The 17,087-nt window shown below is 38.5% G+C and overlaps 1 protein-coding gene across 1 annotated transcript in view; it reads left to right on the top strand.

Moving 5' to 3' along the window:
• ptprt (protein tyrosine phosphatase receptor type T) overlaps positions 1 to 17,087 on the top strand; it is a 516,342-nt gene that overhangs the window by 116,771 nt on the left and 382,484 nt on the right. The window contains exons 3-6 of the mRNA XM_041782769.1: positions 5,099 to 5,259; positions 5,875 to 5,985; positions 10,437 to 10,518; positions 14,023 to 14,138. Of these exons, the coding sequence (XP_041638703.1) occupies positions 5,099 to 5,259; positions 5,875 to 5,985; positions 10,437 to 10,518; positions 14,023 to 14,138 (470 nt within the window). The remainder of the gene's footprint in view (positions 1 to 5,098; positions 5,260 to 5,874; positions 5,986 to 10,436; positions 10,519 to 14,022; positions 14,139 to 17,087) is intronic.

Raw genomic sequence — 17,087 nt, 5'->3', positions numbered from 1 at the left:
GTACATGGCGAAGGGGGGACTCAAAATTGAAGGGTAAGGATAAACGTTACAAGGTTTTTATAGTTTTCACAAAAAAATCAAGCAAGATGTTTCTTGTCTTTGTGCATTTATACATGCCATACAGGAATCTTGCTTTATCATAGAGGATTCTAGAGCAGCGTTACTCAAAGCGGGGCTCTGGAGCTACATGTGGCTCTTTTATGTCTTGATTTGAAATATTACTCCACCAGAAAACCTTAAAAAGGGAAACTTTGACCTCAGAATTGAACCATTGCAGGTCACATTGATCAGTTTGTTTTCTACACATATAAAGTAGGCTTTAATTGTCAGACTTAATTGTCAACCATATATTTTGTCTGTATATTTCCATTGCCCTTATTTGCAATTTTGCCCCTTATTTTCATTTTTTGCAACTTTAAATCAATTTTTGCTGCTTTTCATCTATTTTAAGCTGCCTTTTTGCAATCAAATGCCACTTTTTCCCATTTATTTGCGACTTTTTGCTATTTGTTGCCCAGTTGAGTCACTTCTCAACCATTTTTGCCACTCCATCCCCATTTTAGTCACTTTTCACCCAGTTGTTTGCCATTTCATGGGAATTTTGCCCGTTTTCACTCATTTTTGCCAGCTGTTACTCACTTATTTCCCATTTTCGCCACTCTGCCCCCCATTGTTACCATTTTCACCCATTTTTTTTGCCCATTTTGCCCCTTTATAGCCATTTTTACCCATTTTTGCCCATTGTAGACACTTTCTCCACATTTTGCTCTGTTTTCTGCTTTTTTTTTTTTTTTGTAACATTTTTGCCTCCTGCAACCTTCCTTTTGTCACTTCTTACCCATTTTTGCCATTTTGTCCCCATTTTTGCTACTTTTCACCAAGTTGTTTTCCATTTTATTCCAGTTTTTCCTCTTTTCACTTATAATAATAATAATAATAATAATAATATCTTGAATTTATATAGCGCCTTTCAAGAAACCCAAGGACGCTTTACAGGAACACATAGACATGGACAAACTAAGTGAGGGGTGGGATGAGTGTAAGGGGTGGATTAGTGAAGACTGTAGGCTGTGGTGAACAGGTGCTGCTTGAGATGTTTTTTGAAAATGTCCAGAGATGGAGCGCTACGGATGTCTGCAGGAAGAGTGTTCCAGAGGGTGGGAGCTGCAGCACTGAAGGCTCTGTCTCCATAGGTTCGGAGTTTGGTTTTGGGCATGGAAAGTAGGCTGGTGTCTGAAGATCGAAGGTTGCGGGATGGTGGAGATCAGAAAGGTACTGGGGAGCCAGAGCATGGAGAGATTTGTATGTGAGGAGGAGGACTTTGTAGTTGATACGGGACTTGATAGGGAGCCAGTGGAGGTGGATGAGGGTCGGAGTGATGTGTTGCCAGGGTCTAGTGCGGGTGAGAACTCTAGCTGCAGAGTTTTGGACGTACTGAAGCCTGTCCAGGGTTTTGCTGGGAACTCCAGACAGGACTCCATTACAGCAGTCCAGGCGGGAGATTATGAAAGCATGAATGAGTGTTTCAGCCACAGAATCAGGGAGTGATGGTCGGAGTCTGGAGATGTTCTTGAGATGATAGAAGGCAGATTTGGTGACAGACTTTATGTGGGACTGGAAGGAGAGGGTCGAGTCCAGGATGACGCCCAGGTTTCGGACCTCGGAGGATGGACAGATGGAGGTCCCGTCCACATCGAGCGAGTGAAAGATGGTGAGACAGGCGGTCAAGGAGGACGGTGTTGGATATTGTGTCGAAGGCAGCGGTTAGGTCAAGGAGAATGAGGAGGCTTATTTTGTCACTTTTTTTGCAGCTTTTTGACCATTTTTGCCACTTCCTTCCCATTTTACTCACTTTTTACCAAGTTGTTTGGCATTTCATGTCATTTTTGCCCCTTTTCACCCATTTTTGACACTTTTTGCAGCTTTTTCCCATTTTAGTAACTTTTCAAACATTTTTGCTATATGTTTGCAGCTTTTTGGCCATATTTTTCACCTTTAACTAATTTTTGTCACTTCTCACCAATTTTTGCCATTTTCTCCCCATTTTTGCCGTTTTCACCTTTTTTTTGCCATATTTTACCAATTTTGCCCCTTTTCACCCATTTTTTTCCACTTTTTACAGCTTTTTGACCATTCTTGCTACCTTTACCTCCTTTTTTTTGCCACTTTAACCTCTGTTGCCACTTTCACCACTTAGGTTGTGGCTCTTGCAAAGGTTTTTTTCAACAGTTTGGCTCTTTGGTGGAGAAGGGTTGAGCAACACTGTTCTGGAGTTTCTTGTAGTTTTTTTTGCCTGAGTGTGTGGCTTAAACTTTTACATTTCCCCCCTTCAAAAGTCACTGCACTGCCCTTTAAAGCCAAATGCCACCATGTTCAGGCTAAAGTTTCTGCTCTATGCATCAGCAGTTGAATGAGTGCATAAAACTTTGCATCACTATTTCTTTGTTGGCGTGACTTCCTCCTCATGTCTTGATATGGTTTAAAAAGAACAAAAGAGATAAAAACAATCCAATAAATGCATTAATGGTGCTCTTTTGCACCTATTGAACAGAGTGGACATACACAGGCGGTGTTGGAGCTGCACAGTCACACCTGCTTGATTCAGTATCTCTCAAACAGCCTCAGAGTCACTCCAACTCTCAGCTCGGCTGATGGCAGTCGGCCAAATGGAGCCGGCCGACCCATAAAAGCTCCATCCTGCACCATAAAGCAGAGACTAAAACACACTTAAACCTCCAGTCGACAGAGAAAATGTGTTTTATGTTGTGGTTCAGACGCCTCGGGGCGTGCAGACATTAGGACGTTGATATACGGCACGAGTGACGAGAGGAGCTCCAGGGGTTTTGGTGTGTTTGCTGCATCAAGCATTAAGTGAAAGTCACACAAGCTGGGAGATCAATTCTGCAGCAAACAAGTGTGTCTTATCGGTCTGATATTAGTGCTGCAAAAAAAAAAAAAAGGAATGAAAACTAGTTTGACTGCATGATCTGCTTCATAACACAAGGCATATCTGTGATTATTAAATCTAAATGTTAACTAGGGAGTGGCTGAGTGCAAACACAAGACTCTATCTGATGATATATAGATCAATTAGTATACTGACCTTTCTGTGGATTTTCAGTATCCATGGTCTTTGTCATCACTTTTCAGTTGTGAAATTAAAAACAAAAACATTCCCAGATTTTCAAGGTTATATGGTTAAATGTATGACATGATGTTTTTTTTTTTTTTTTTTTTTTTTTTTTTTTTTTTTTGCTGAGAAACGCCAACATAGCTGCTTTTGGTGAACATTAGTTTGTTTTTGTTTTTTTTTGTTTGTTTTTTTTTTTTTTTTTTTTACAGGAATAGTGTAATTTCCTCTGAGGTTTCTTGTAACATAGAATGATACTAAAGTGTGTGGAAGAGAGTTGGGAGGACTATTATTTTTATTTTTTGAGAAAATATTTTTTTTTTCCCAATTTTTTGATTAAAGGCAGAAGTCTGAAATGTATCTTAGACATCTAATTTTTTCCTAGGAAGTCTGAGATCAGAGGCAGAATGCTGGGTCAAAGATTCCTGAGATCAAAGGCGGAATTCTGAGATTAAGGCAGAAGTCTTAAATTAATTTTAGAAATCAAATTTTTTGAGTAGACATCTGAGATCAAAGGCAGTATTCCAAAATCAAATGGAAAACTCTGAGATCAAAGGCAAAATTTGGAGATCAAAGGCAGAATTATGGAGATTGAAGATATATTCTGGATTTTTTTTTTTTTTTTTTTACTCAGAATTCCTGATCAAAGACAGATTTCTGAGACCAAAGGCAAAACTTTGGAATCAAAGGCACAATTCTGGGATCAAAGGAAAAATTCTGAGATCAAAGACAGAAGTTTTCAATTTTTCTAAAAAATAAACTTATTTTCCTGAAGAAATCTCAGATCAAAGGTGGAATTCTGGATGTTTTCTGAGATCAAAGCCAGAATTTTGAAATTGAAAACATTTTACTAACTTTTCTTCTCAGAATTTTTGGATCAAAGGAAAACTTTGAGATAAAAGGCAACATTCTGAGATCAAAGGCAGATGTCTGAAATTAATCTTAGAAAAAAAAAATTCTATGATCAAAGGCTGAATTCTAGGATCAACAGCATAATTTTGAGATTGAAGATATTCTTGACTTTTTTCCTCAGAATTTCTGATCAAAGGCAGATTTATGAGATCGAAGGCAAAATTTTTGGATCAAAGGCAAAATTTTGAGATCAAAGGTAAAATTCTGGATTAGAGGTAGAAGTATGAAATTAGTCTAAAACAAAAACAAAAACAAATAATGATTTTTTCCCAAAAAAATCTAAGATCAAAGGCGGAATTCTGGGATCAAAGGCAGAATTCCAAAATCAAAGGTAGAATTCCTGATCACTGGCAGATTTCCAAGATCAGAGGCAAAATTCTGAGATCAAAGGTAGAAGTCTTACATAAGCTTTAATAAAAAAAAAAAACAAAAGAAAGGAAAAAGAAAAAAGAAAAAATCATCTGAACAAATCTAAGATCAAAGGTGGAATTTTTGGATCAAAGGCCAAACTCTGGAATTGAAGACAGAATTCTGTGACCAAAGATTTAATTCTGAGATTAAAGCCAAAATTTTGAGATCGAAAACATTTACTGACTTTTTTTCTCAGCAATCTTGGATCAAAGGCAGAATTCTGAGTGTTTGAAAAACATTGTCTCAAAAATTTTCTTTCAGTCAGTATTAGGACTTTTTCACAGAATTTGCAAGAAGTTGGACCTCACTTGTTCTTTTTTCATGTGTCCTTAGCCTTTTCTGTCAAAGTGCACTGCTTTTACAAATGGATAATCATGTAGACCCCCTATATTGTTATAATGATATTCTTTTATTTAGGGTGGATTTTGGTATAATGAGACACTTCTTTAATTTCTGTCTTGATTTTGGTTTCTTGCTATGACTTAATTTTTTCCAACATGATTCCAGCATCTCATAAGTATCACTGTCTCATAATTCTGAGATCATAAAATGCAGTGTTTCTTTGTAGATCAGTTCTCTGTATTTGACCTTTTCTGTTCTGTTTCAACCACATTTAGATTTCATCTTTTTTGCCCTCCTGTGCAGGTTCCTTCATGGTGGTGAACGCGTCGGGCCGGGCATCGGGGCAGAAGGCTCACCTATACATGCCCACCCTGAAGGAGAACGACACCCACTGCATTGACTTCCTGTACTCGCTGTCCAGCCGGGACGGAGCCAGCCCAGGAACGCTAAATGTCTACATCAAGGTGTGTAGGAGTCAATGTTTGTCTGTGAGAGAGGGACAGGTAGAGAGAGATGGACTCATGGATGAAAGGACCAAACACATAAACAAACAAACAGACCTCTGTTCTCCATCAGAGAGGCAGGACCGAGCCCTTAGGGTTCATGTGTTTGAATGACAGAGTTTACCTGTCGTGACCTGTATTTTACCTGAGCAGAGTGAATGTTGGCTATCATGGTCTGAGGCTGCTGATGGAGAGTAACACAAAGGGAAAAAGGTTAGGCACCACTGCTCTGATCTAACTGAACAAAGGTGTGACACACCTGTGTGGAGGCCAGGTCAGTGTGGCTGCAGTAATTAACCTCTACACCTGGGGCCCAGGTGTGAGACATCACTCTAATTCATGAGCTGCACTCACAGCTACACAGGCCATCTGTAGGGTGCCGGTGTTAAAAATATGTCATGCAATGGATATTCTAATGAACTAATAAGTTGATAATCCATTTAAACAGGAAGTTAGTAAACTGTCTGTCAGTAAGGTTCATGTGTTACTTCTCTAGTGTGCACCTGTAAAACTGTTAGGATTTACCTTCTGGTCTTCCTGCTCTGAGAATCTTCTAAATGTTGAACGTGTCTACAGGTGAACGGAGGAGCTCAGGGGAACCCGGTGTGGAACGCCTCTGATACCGTCACTGAAGGATGGGTGAAGGCGGAGCTCGCCATCTCTACCTTCTGGCCTAACTCTTATCAGGTAACCTGTAGACAATTCTAATCCAGTGTCAGTGGGAAAGGGAGAGACTACAGACGAAAGATTCACAGTGATTTTTTAAAGAGATATATATATATATATATATATATATATATATATATATAAATATATATTTATGGAAAATTGTAAAAAAAAAAAGGCTTATTTGAAAATTATTATTAATACAACATCATATGCAAATCAAAATTTGTGCTTTAGAGCAATGTATCATATTTCTGATTTATGAAGAGTGCTATAACACCGCTTTAATAAAAAGCTGGTGCAGTGGTACAAAATCAGTGAAGGACTCCAGACTGGCCCATGTAAACATAGGAAGAGACGTTGCAATCGAGCCTCAGCAGAGCACTAAAAACCCATTTGTCCTTGGTGTTCTCTATTTTACCAGTCCGTTTAAAGTCTTTAAAAGGTTTTAACAGCGTAAATATCCTCGAACATCTCTGCTTTCACATCCTAATGCATTTCTAAAACAGCAAGGAGATGAGAGCGAGAGAAGTCTCGCTGCTCCACCTCTCTTGCAGCAGGAGCTAACTTTTCTCTTTCATGGGTTTATGTCGGCTACTTTCTATACGTCGTTAGTGGTTTGATAGCGTCTTGAAAACACTTGCCAGCATTACTGCCACAAAGTTTTGTGGGTAAAAACTGTAACATTGCCCTTTTTATTTTAAATGGTTCAGACGTATCCGTTGTGGGACTACGTGTACCAAACCGTGCTGAAGACAGAAACTGTTACTCCAGATATATATGTATAAAATCAAGTTAATATGGATTAAGTAAGGTCCACAGTTAGTGCACTAATTCCTTTAGATAGAGATTAATCGCTTTATTGTCCCTTTCAACACACTTTGGTTAAATCCCAACCAGAGTCTCTCTGCAGCCTCAGTGATCCTAAAAAAAGTCCTTAATAATTTATTTATTTTACTTTAAAATCTCACAGACAACTCAGAGTCACAAGGCATCTAAACCTTAACACCCTCTTATTTCATTCTCAGTCCATAAAAAATATTTTTTTTCTGTGGTTAAGTTCCTGTTATGATTTTCAGTCAATCTGAATCCAAACAAAAAAGTAAATTCCCCCTTTTTTAAGACTAGAAAAATCACAAATCAGACCAAAATGGTTGAAAATGCAAAATAATGTAATTCTAAAATGCTACAAATAGGGAGCAACTAACCACAAGTAATCATAGAAAACTTGCAATTAATACAGAAGTTTAGTCTTCAGAGCAACAAAAAAAAAGGTCTCTGACTCAACATGTGATTCCTTAAAGCAAAGGAGAAAATAAGAAAAACACCTTTTGATGGAAAATTTCAAGATCCAAAAAGCTTGATTAAAATTGTGACTGCAGAGAACCGAACTGAATTTGTTAATTGTCTTTGAGAGATGCTCTTGATGTACCACAAGGATCCTACCTCGGTCCTCTACTTCTTTCCAGGGATTATAATCAGAACATAGCATTAACTTCTTACCTTAAGCTGATGACTCTCAGTTTCTTATTTCTTTAAATGTTGGTAAAAACATCCACATTACCACAGTGGAATTTTCTTTAATAGAATGATAAAAAAAAAAAAAAAAAAAAAAATTTACTGTTCGATACCTAAAAAGTGAGCATACTCTGACTTATATTATGTGTACCTGTAAATTCAAACGTTAGTAATGCTCTTGGTATGTCAAAAGGACCCTACCTGTGTCCTAAACGTCTTTTATCCGATTATCTAAATATTGGGCTAAATTTCCAACCTTATGCTGATGACACTCTGATGTATATTCCTTTATATGCTACATTATAACTCTAGTACTATAGAACTAACTCCATAGCAATCTGAGATCAGAGGCAAAATTCAGGGATCAAAGATTTAGCTCTGAGATCAAAGGCAGAATTCCAAAATCAAAGGAAGAATTCTTAGATCAAAGGCAGAATTCCATGATCAAGGACAGATTTCTGAGATCAAAGGCAGAGTTCCAAAATCAAAGAAAGAACTCTTATTTAAAGGTGGAATTCCATGATCAAAGGGAAAATTTTGAGACCAAAGGCAGAATTCCAAAATCAAAGGAAGAATTCTTAGTTAAAGGTAGAATTCCATGATCAAGAGCAGAATTTTGAGATCAAAGGCAGAAGTTTAAAATCAATTCTAGAAACCTTTTTTGTTTTTCCCTAAGAAATCTGAGATCAGAGCCAGATTTCTGGCATCCAAGATGCCATTTTGAGATCAAAGGCAGAATTCATAGATCAAAGGCAACATTCTGAGATCTAAGGCAACATTCTGAGATCTAAGGCAGAATTATTTGATAAAAGTCAAAATTCTGAGATCAAAGGCAGGATGTTGAGATGAAATACATAATATTTTAAGAAAACACACAAGATGATAACTTATTTTGTTCTTTTTTTGATCTGCAGTTATTGAAAAACTTTAATGAAGGTTTTGTTGAAGAGAACAATAAAGACTGTAGAAAAGAATGAAAATGTACCTTTGATTTAAAGAAAATAAAGTAAAAGTCCACTAATATGTGAAAAAGTGTCTGAATATTTCACACAAAGCCGTGTCTGGACTGTAAGAGAGCTGACGTGTGAGGCAGAGAAAAGAATTTATATTTTGAGGGAAAGAAAGAGGCGAAACTTTTCCCAGAAGTCTTTGGTATTCAGAGCGTAGACTGCCGAGGATCCTGACAAGCACAGCTCAGAGGTTTGTGTACCAGTGTGGGTTTGTGTGTGAGCGTTTATGTGCAGGTCAGAGGTGCACGGCCCCATGACAGCCCTGCTGACTTCCTGTCACCCACTGAGCGTGTGCAGAGTCTGGGTGGGAGAAATGTACCAAAATAGAAAAAATAAAAGAATGACAGATAAAATCTTATTAATTAGAAACTGAGAAGAAATCTGAGATAAAATAGAGAAACAGAAGAAATCATGATAAAAAAGAGAGGATGATGGTGATGAAGGAGGAGGGGTAGCAGCATATGTGGTCGGCAGAAGGATGGAGACAGAAGGATGGAGGGATGAAGAGAGGAAGAGATGCTGACATTGAGTGGAAAACTCCCGCAGGGTTTACATATGAGCTTCACAGGGGCGTCAGGATGTTAGAGGAGGAAGAGAAGAGCTTTTTCTTTTTTCTTCTACAGATACTTTCAGAGGAAACTGTCCAACATCCTCTCTGCCGACATCTCAGTCTTCCCTCCTTACATTCTTTGTCATTTCCTTCCCTTCTTCTTGGTTTCCTTTTTCACCTTGTTTCTTCCTTCTTTCTTCCTTCCTTCTCCTTGTTTCTTCCTTCTTTCTTCCTTCCTTTTTTCCTTTCACCCTATCAATGCCATCCTCCTTCCTTACTTCCTTACTTCCTTCTTCCATCCTTGTTCCTTCCTTGTCCTGTTTCTTCCCTCCTGCCTTTCACCCTTTCATTGCCTTCTTCCTTCCTTCCTTACATCTTCCTTCCTTTGTTCCTTCCTTGTCCTGTTTCTTCCTTCCTGCTTTTCACCCTTTCTCCTTTCCTTGCTTGCTTCTCTTCTTCTCCCTATCACCTCTGTTCCTTCCCTCCTTGCTTCCTTCCCTCCTTTCTCATCACTGCCTTCTTCCTTCCTTCATTTCAGCCTTTCTCCCTTGCTTGCTTGTTTCTCTTCTTCTCCCTATCACCTCTGTTCCTCCCTCCCTTCATTTCTTTCTTTCTTTCTTTCTTTCTTTCTTTCTTCCTCCATGTTCCTCTTCCTTCCCTCCTTTCACCCTATCACTTCCTTTAACCCTAACTCTGCCTTTTTCCTTTGCTCCTTTCTTAATCTGTTTCTTCCTTCCTTCCTTTACCCCATCACTGTCTCCTCCCTCCCTCCCTTCCTTCCTTTCTTTCAGCCTTTTTCCCTTCCTCCCTTCCTTGCTTCCAATTTCTTTTCCTTCCTCCTTTTTTCCTTCCTTCCTTCTTTCCTTTCTCCATTCTTTCCTTCCACTTCCTTGTCCTTCCTCCCTCCTTCCTTCCTTCCATCCACTTCCTTGTCCTTCCTTCCTCCTTCCTTCCTTCTGTCCACTTCCTTGTCCTTCCTCCCTCATCCTTCCTTCCTTTCTTCCTTCCTTCCTTTCTCCTTCCATCCATCCATCCTTCCTTCCTTCCTTCCTTCCACTTCCTTGTCCTTTCTTCCACTTCCTTGTCCTTTCTCCTTCCATCCATCCATCCTCCCTTCCTTCCTTCCTTCCTTCCTTCCACTTCCTCGTCCTTCCTCCTTCCATCCATCCTTCCTTCCTTCCTCTCTGCCCTTCTCCCTCATGTCCTCCCCTCTTCCTTACTTCCTGGGATGGACATCTTTCTAGTCTGAGTCTTTTATAAATTTGTTTATTATAAATGTAGTTTTTGCGTCCTGCCTTTCAGAGCTGTGATAAATGTACTTACTAACCCCGTCTCTCTCTCTCTCCATCCTCCTCCTCTCTTCCTTTTGTCCCTCCTCTCTTCCTCTCTTTCAGGTAATTTTTGAAGCGGTTTCGGTCCAAGGCCATCCAGGTTTCATCGCCATCGATGACATCCGCGTTCTGGCTCATCCTTGCCGTAAGTCTGCTGTCTCTGAGCGCGCTCGTTGCGACGGTCGACCCCGCTCGACCGCGGCCCACTGAGCATCATCTGTTTTACGGCTCGCACACACACACGCCGCCGTGTAAAGCACAGATTGTGAGCCTCGCAGACAGATTGCAGAGAGCGAGGAAGAAGGTCCAAACTCAGGGTCTTCATCGCTCAAATCTGACAGAAACACTTTGCTTCACAAAACTCTGAACGGCCTCTTTACCTCGTCCGTCTGCTCACAGCTCCCTCTGTTCTCTCCTCCTATGATGGAGCCAGAATCATTATTTAGGTATCTGATGAATTATGCATGAACTCAGGACCGAATGAGGGAAATCAGCGATGCTAATGAAGCTTTGTTGGTTCTGTTTTCATCAGAGTCTCGCTGAATTTACCTCTTTGTTAGTTTCTATTTGAAAAGCTGCAATTACTCTTTCCATGTTTGCCTAAATTAAATTTTTACTATTGTAACCAGAATAACCTTCATTAGTATTTATTCAGAGTGAGGGACACAATCAAAAAAAAGAGTCATAAATCCGTCAGACTTCAGAAATATTCAGTTTAAAGCAGAGAGTGGAGGTCCTTTGGATTGTTTAGAAGGGGGAGCTGTTCTGACTGACCATCAATATTTTAATAAATCTGAAAATTTCCCATTTTAGTTTGGTTTGGTTGAAAATGATTCACCTGGAAGCCTTAAGTCTGTACAATAATGCTCACATTCACAGTCATTGCTTGTTTCTACAGATCTCGACTTGTTTGTCCTGTATTTCTGCCATTAAAAAGCTCCAAACAGACAGCTATAATCATAATTTTCCCCATTTAAGTGACCAATGGCAGCGTGACATGTCAGGGGTCAACCACAGAGACCGGGGTCTCAGTTATAAACGTTACGGACGCAGACAACAAGGCCTGAAAGTGGCATACGCTACCGTCTATGCAGTGGTTTTCAAACTTTTTTCTCCCAAGGCACACCGAGGGCTAAGCCAAAATCTCAAGGCACACCATATTCATATCAATACAAAATAGACTTTTTGAATAACATAACAGTCAAGTTGGCCCATAAGGGGGGATAAAGGGGAGAGGTCTCTGGGGCCAAGACAACCGGGGATGGCAAAAGTGGGCAAAAGGCAGGAAAAATTGGTGAAATGTGATGAAAAAAACATGGCAAAATTGGGCAAAAAGTAGCAAGACAAAGTAAAAAATGGGTAACAATTGGCATAAGGGGCCAAAAAATGGGTTAAAAGTGGCAAACATGTTGAGTGTCAAAAAAGGTGGCAGAAATGGGTTGCAAGCGTCCAAATTGGGTGAAATGTTGTAAAAGATGGTAAAATTTGTTAAAAGTGATTTTAAAAATGGGCAAAATGGCCAAACAAAGGCAAAGAGGGTGAAAATAGGCAAGAAGGTGGCAAAGAGATTACAAGTGGCAGAAAATGTTGCTAAAAGGTGGTAAAAAGGAGTTAAAAGTGATGGAAAAATTTGCAAAAATGCCAAAATAATAGCAAAAATAGGCAAAACTCCTTAAAAAGGTAGCAAAAATGTAGCTAAAAGTTCCAAAAAAGTTGCAAAAATGGGTGAAAAGTACACTTTAAAAAAACAAAACAAAACAAAAACAAAACAAAACAAAACAAAAAAACTGCTGCAATTGGTAACAAGTAATTGCAACATATGTAGAAAAAATGGTTAAAAGTAGCATGAATTAATAATTTTCAACACCAATTTCAACCCAATAATAATAGCTTGCCAAATGAGGTGACTGTTAGCCAGGATGCTAGCACCAATGCTACTGATCCAACACACATACTCATCAATAAATCACAACTGGGGAGGGTCCATTCTCTGTTTTTTTCAGGGGTCAAGCCAGATCCCCGAGGCACACCTAGACTTGCCTCAAGGCACACTAGTGTACCTTGCCACACCATTTGAGAACCACTGGTCCATGATCTATAAAAACACAGAGATGAGCTTTTGTTTCATTTGTTTGTTTGTTTTAGTATTATTTATTTTTTGTATTGTATTTTTAAGTATTTTTACATATTTTTAATTAATAATATTAATTATTGTATTATCGATTGTTTTACTATTTCATTTAAATTATTAATCTATTTAAATTGTATTTTTTTTAAATTGAGTTTGCATTTTCATGCATTTTCCCTTTTATTTGCATCTGTTGCACTGAATATGATTTAAAGTTCAGCCTTGTCTTTGAACAGGAAGTAGTTTAGACCAACAATGATGTCCACGAATCTCCAAAAGATCCTGATTTGGCAGAAAATCCAAACCTGGATCGGTTCTAGAGCGGGTGTTTAGGTTGTCAGTGGTCTTCAGTTGGTCACTAATAGTTTCAGCCATTGAGCGAGGGATGGGGGACTCATTTTGATGACGGACCTCAAGGACTGGTTAAGGACAGGCACCAACAACATTTTTACTAAAAAGTCTGAATTTACTGGAAATGTTTCTTTTCAAAAGTCCACACAAATTCCCTAAACTTTCAGGGAAACTTTTAAAAATATTTTTAAAGTTTCCCATTAAAAGAACTTTATAATATATCTAAATTTCCCCCAAATGTTTCACTGAAACTTCATCATAAAGTCTAAATATTCAGATTAAAAACTCACAAAAAACAATTATGTAAATACCCCGGGAATTTTTTCTCATATTTCCCAAAATTTGCAAATGCATTCCCAAAACCTCCCGAAAATGCTGTGGAATCACCCAAAACATTAACCAAAGTCCCTGAAATTTCTATGAAAATTATTCAAAACATCCAAGGACCCCCAACCCCCAGGATCCTGAGAAAAAAAATCCCCAAAATTTACAAGCACATTCCTCAAATTTAAATGTAAATGCTAAAAAAATTGATTTTAAAATTTTCTAAAATTTGCCAAAAAATGCCCCAAAATTCCATGAAATTGTTTAAAAGGACACCCCCACAATTTTTCTCAGTCAAAATCAGAAAAAAACTCTAATCTAAGTGAAAATATCACATTTTTTATAGCAAATTTGCCCTAATTTTTTCTTAGATTCCCTAAAACTCCAAGAAAATTCCCTCAAAACATACAAATAAATCAGAAATGAAATTTTATAAAACATATCCCCAGCCAAAACATTTACAAGCACATTTTTTGGATATTTCTGTGATAAAGGCCTAAAATTCAAAAGTAAAATCCTGTCCAAAATTTCCCAAATTTGCATAAAAAATACCAAAAAATTACAAGGCAATCATCTCCCACAACCTCCAAAGAAACTCTCCAAAATATAAAAACATATCCAAAAAGTTTCTTTGAAATTATTTGAAAATTTCTAAGCAAATTACCCAAAATGTTGATGAAAGTTTGATATTTCGGGGCGTCCAGTTGTGTTGGTGTCAGGGTCACATAATGTCTGTCCTGATGTTCTAGTTGTTTCATTACCATCCAAAGGCTGATTTATCTAACATTTAACCGTTTCTTTGTTGTTGGGAGTAAAAACCCTTGATTGTTTTTGTTTATGTTGCAGGTAAAGCTCCTCACTTCCTGCGCCTGCAGAACGTGGAGGTGAACGTCGGTCAGAACGCCACCTTTCAGTGCACTGCTGGAGGGAAATGGTCTCAGCATGACAAACTGTGGCTGCAGGTTAGTTTCTCTTCCTCTGGAAACATGAGTGTTCACGATTATAGCAGAAAGTTACATGACAACTGAAGGACGGTCTGATGTTCAAATGTATTCAATGTCCAAAGAAGGCGTCTGCTCTGATCTCACTAAGACAGTCCCAACATTCTGTTACATACACACACGGTTAAAGTCTGACAGCCAAAAAAGCAAGTAGAAAATGGAACCATAATGTTAGCTCTATCCATTGTTGCTGTTCTGTTCTCCAGGATACAATTGCGTTGATTTCATGAAGACAGTCCCAACATTCTATCACAAAGTCCCAACATTCTGTTACATACAGGCACAGTTAAAGTCTGAGAGACAAAAAAGCAGGTAGAAAAAGGAACAATATTTGGTAGCTCTATCCATTGTTGCTGTGCCTTTATCCCAGAGACATTTGAGCTGATCTCATGAAGACAGTCCCAACATTCTATTACATAGTCCTAACATTCTGTCATATACACACATATGGTGAAAATCTGAGAGCCAAGGTATAGGATGGACCAATCATGTTAACTCTATCAGTTGTTGCTGTGCTGTTATCCAGGAGACATTTGCTCTGAACTCACTAAGACAATCCCAATATTCTATCACTAGTCCTAACATTTCATTACATACACACACATAGTAAAAGTCTGAGCCAAGGTAAAGGATGGACCAACAATGTTAGCTCTATCCATTGTTGCTGTGCTGTTCTCCAGGAAACATTTGCTTTTATCTTACAAAGGCAGTCCCAACATTCTATCACACAGTTCCAGCATACTACTATGTACCAACATGGTTAAAGTCTGGGAGTCAAAATACAGGTCCAGCATGGAACAATCATCTTAGTTCTGCTTGTTGTTACTTTCCAGGAGACATTTGCTCTGATCTCAATAAGACAGTCCCAGCATTATATCACATAGTCCCAACTATCTGTCAAATACACACACAGGGTATAAGTCTGGGAGCCAATAAAGCAGGTAGAGGAGGACCAATCATGTTATCTTTATATGTTGTTCCTGTGCTGTTCTCCATTTTGCTCTGCTATCACTGAGTCCCAACATTCTGTCACATACACACATTATCTTAGTCGACTTCCAAGTCCTATAATTCCAGCTCGTGTCCCCCTACAGACTCCAGCTTGGCTTTAAAAAGTATACAGATTATTCAGCTATTTATGCTGGATTCACTTTTACTATTTTAAACAGTAATTTTGAAACATGTTTTTTTAATTTTCATTTCAAATTTAAAATCCATTGGCCGTTAAATGCACTGGCCCAGCTAAATAAATACATAAAAGCCGATGCTGCGGCTACAGTGATGAATTATTTATAGCTTTTTATTAAGAATAAAGTAAAAATGTAGGTGTACTGCGGTGAACATCCCCGGTCCTTGGAGCTCTATTTCAGGATTGATTAAAAGTCCTTGTTCAGCTCCGCTCCGATGGCTCCATCACCGAACTACAGTCATGTTTGCGTGTTTCGGCGTGCGCGTCTCCACGCTGGTTTAAATTCACGTGCACGTGCGGTCTTGCATGTTTTCACTGTATGATCACCTCCGAGAGCGCGGCGGTGTACAGTAATGACATTTGCAATGGAGAGCAGTGACCCGGCTGACTGCAGGTCTGCACGCTGGAGCATGTTTCTCCAAACAGGCGGATAATACTACAGCAGGAGGAGAAGATTGGATGTGGAGATGGGGGAATTATAGGCAGAGAAGCAGAGAATGAGAACAGAGCAGTTTTTAGGTACATGTCTGATCTGCTTACATCAAAACCAATCTGTTCTCTGCAGACTTTGGAACTTCTTCCTACAGCTAGGGTGGGATGGCACTGAAAACAAATAGAAATAACCAATCAGAGCAGTTGTAGACCAGGTCAGTGCAGAGAAGAGAAGGGGTCCAAATGGTTGCATATACAATGTCCTTATTTTACCCTTTTATTCATCAACAAATAAAGCAATTTATAAGTTTTCAAGGCATTTGAGAAATTCAAACTGTGGGAGAAATTTGTATAATGAACTACCATCCACTTTGAAATTCCTCTGAAATTTTAATGCTGCGTGAAACAGGCATCCAAACAATGTTTTAAATGTTGACAGTTGCAGACAGAGCTAAAAAAATTATCCATTTAAACGTGTCTAAAGCTGCATAATCAGGTTTTTGCAGCATCCATTAGACCCATTCATTACATTTTAATAAATTTGAAAATAGAAAGTCAAACAATTTAATTCTGATAGCTCATTAAGATTTGCCTTTTTTTCAAAAGTATGTTTAAAATTCAGTTATTATGCATTTCAAAGGAGATTTTCCATTCCACTCTGTGACTGTTAGTGAATCAAATAAAGTCAGAGCAATGTTTTAGGACTCTTTGACTGACTTTTTAAATGAATGCGGCACCAGTGTGGTCTGAAACCAGGACTAAGAAACAGCTTTGAGTGCTTATTCTGTCAAATACACTGTTTAACAGGCAGGAGTGCATGTACAAAATGACTCTGATGTCCAGAGATCCCAGCTAATGTGACTGCATTCATAATGTTTTAGGTGAACTCAATGCTTTTGTCATGCAGTTACTTTTAGGACTATAATGTCTTGATATACTTTACAGCCCAGTTCCAAAAAAGTTGGGACACTTTGTAAAATTTAACCCTTTACCTACTGAGTCTAAAAATGGCGATTTGGGCATATTTTAATATTATGGCTGTAAAATAGTCAGGAAATGCCCTAAGTATGAGAGCTTTGCTGCCTTTTCCCAGGAGTGCTTGAACTTGACTTTTCTGGTTAATGATTATTGCACATTATATGGAATTATTAGCAGTTTAAAAGAAGAAAAACATAAAAAGTGATTTGTTTTTCATGGAATTTATGAGAAGAAATGTTGTTATTGCTCATGACGTTTTGATTTGACATTTGAAATGTGAACCTATACATGTTTAGAACAATCACCGGTCA

This window comes from Cheilinus undulatus, linkage group 3 (assembly GCF_018320785.1).
Source record: "Cheilinus undulatus linkage group 3, ASM1832078v1, whole genome shotgun sequence".
NCBI classification, from domain to species: Eukaryota; Metazoa; Chordata; class Actinopteri; order Labriformes; family Labridae; genus Cheilinus; species Cheilinus undulatus.
This window is presented reverse-complemented; position numbering and strand designations above follow the sequence as displayed.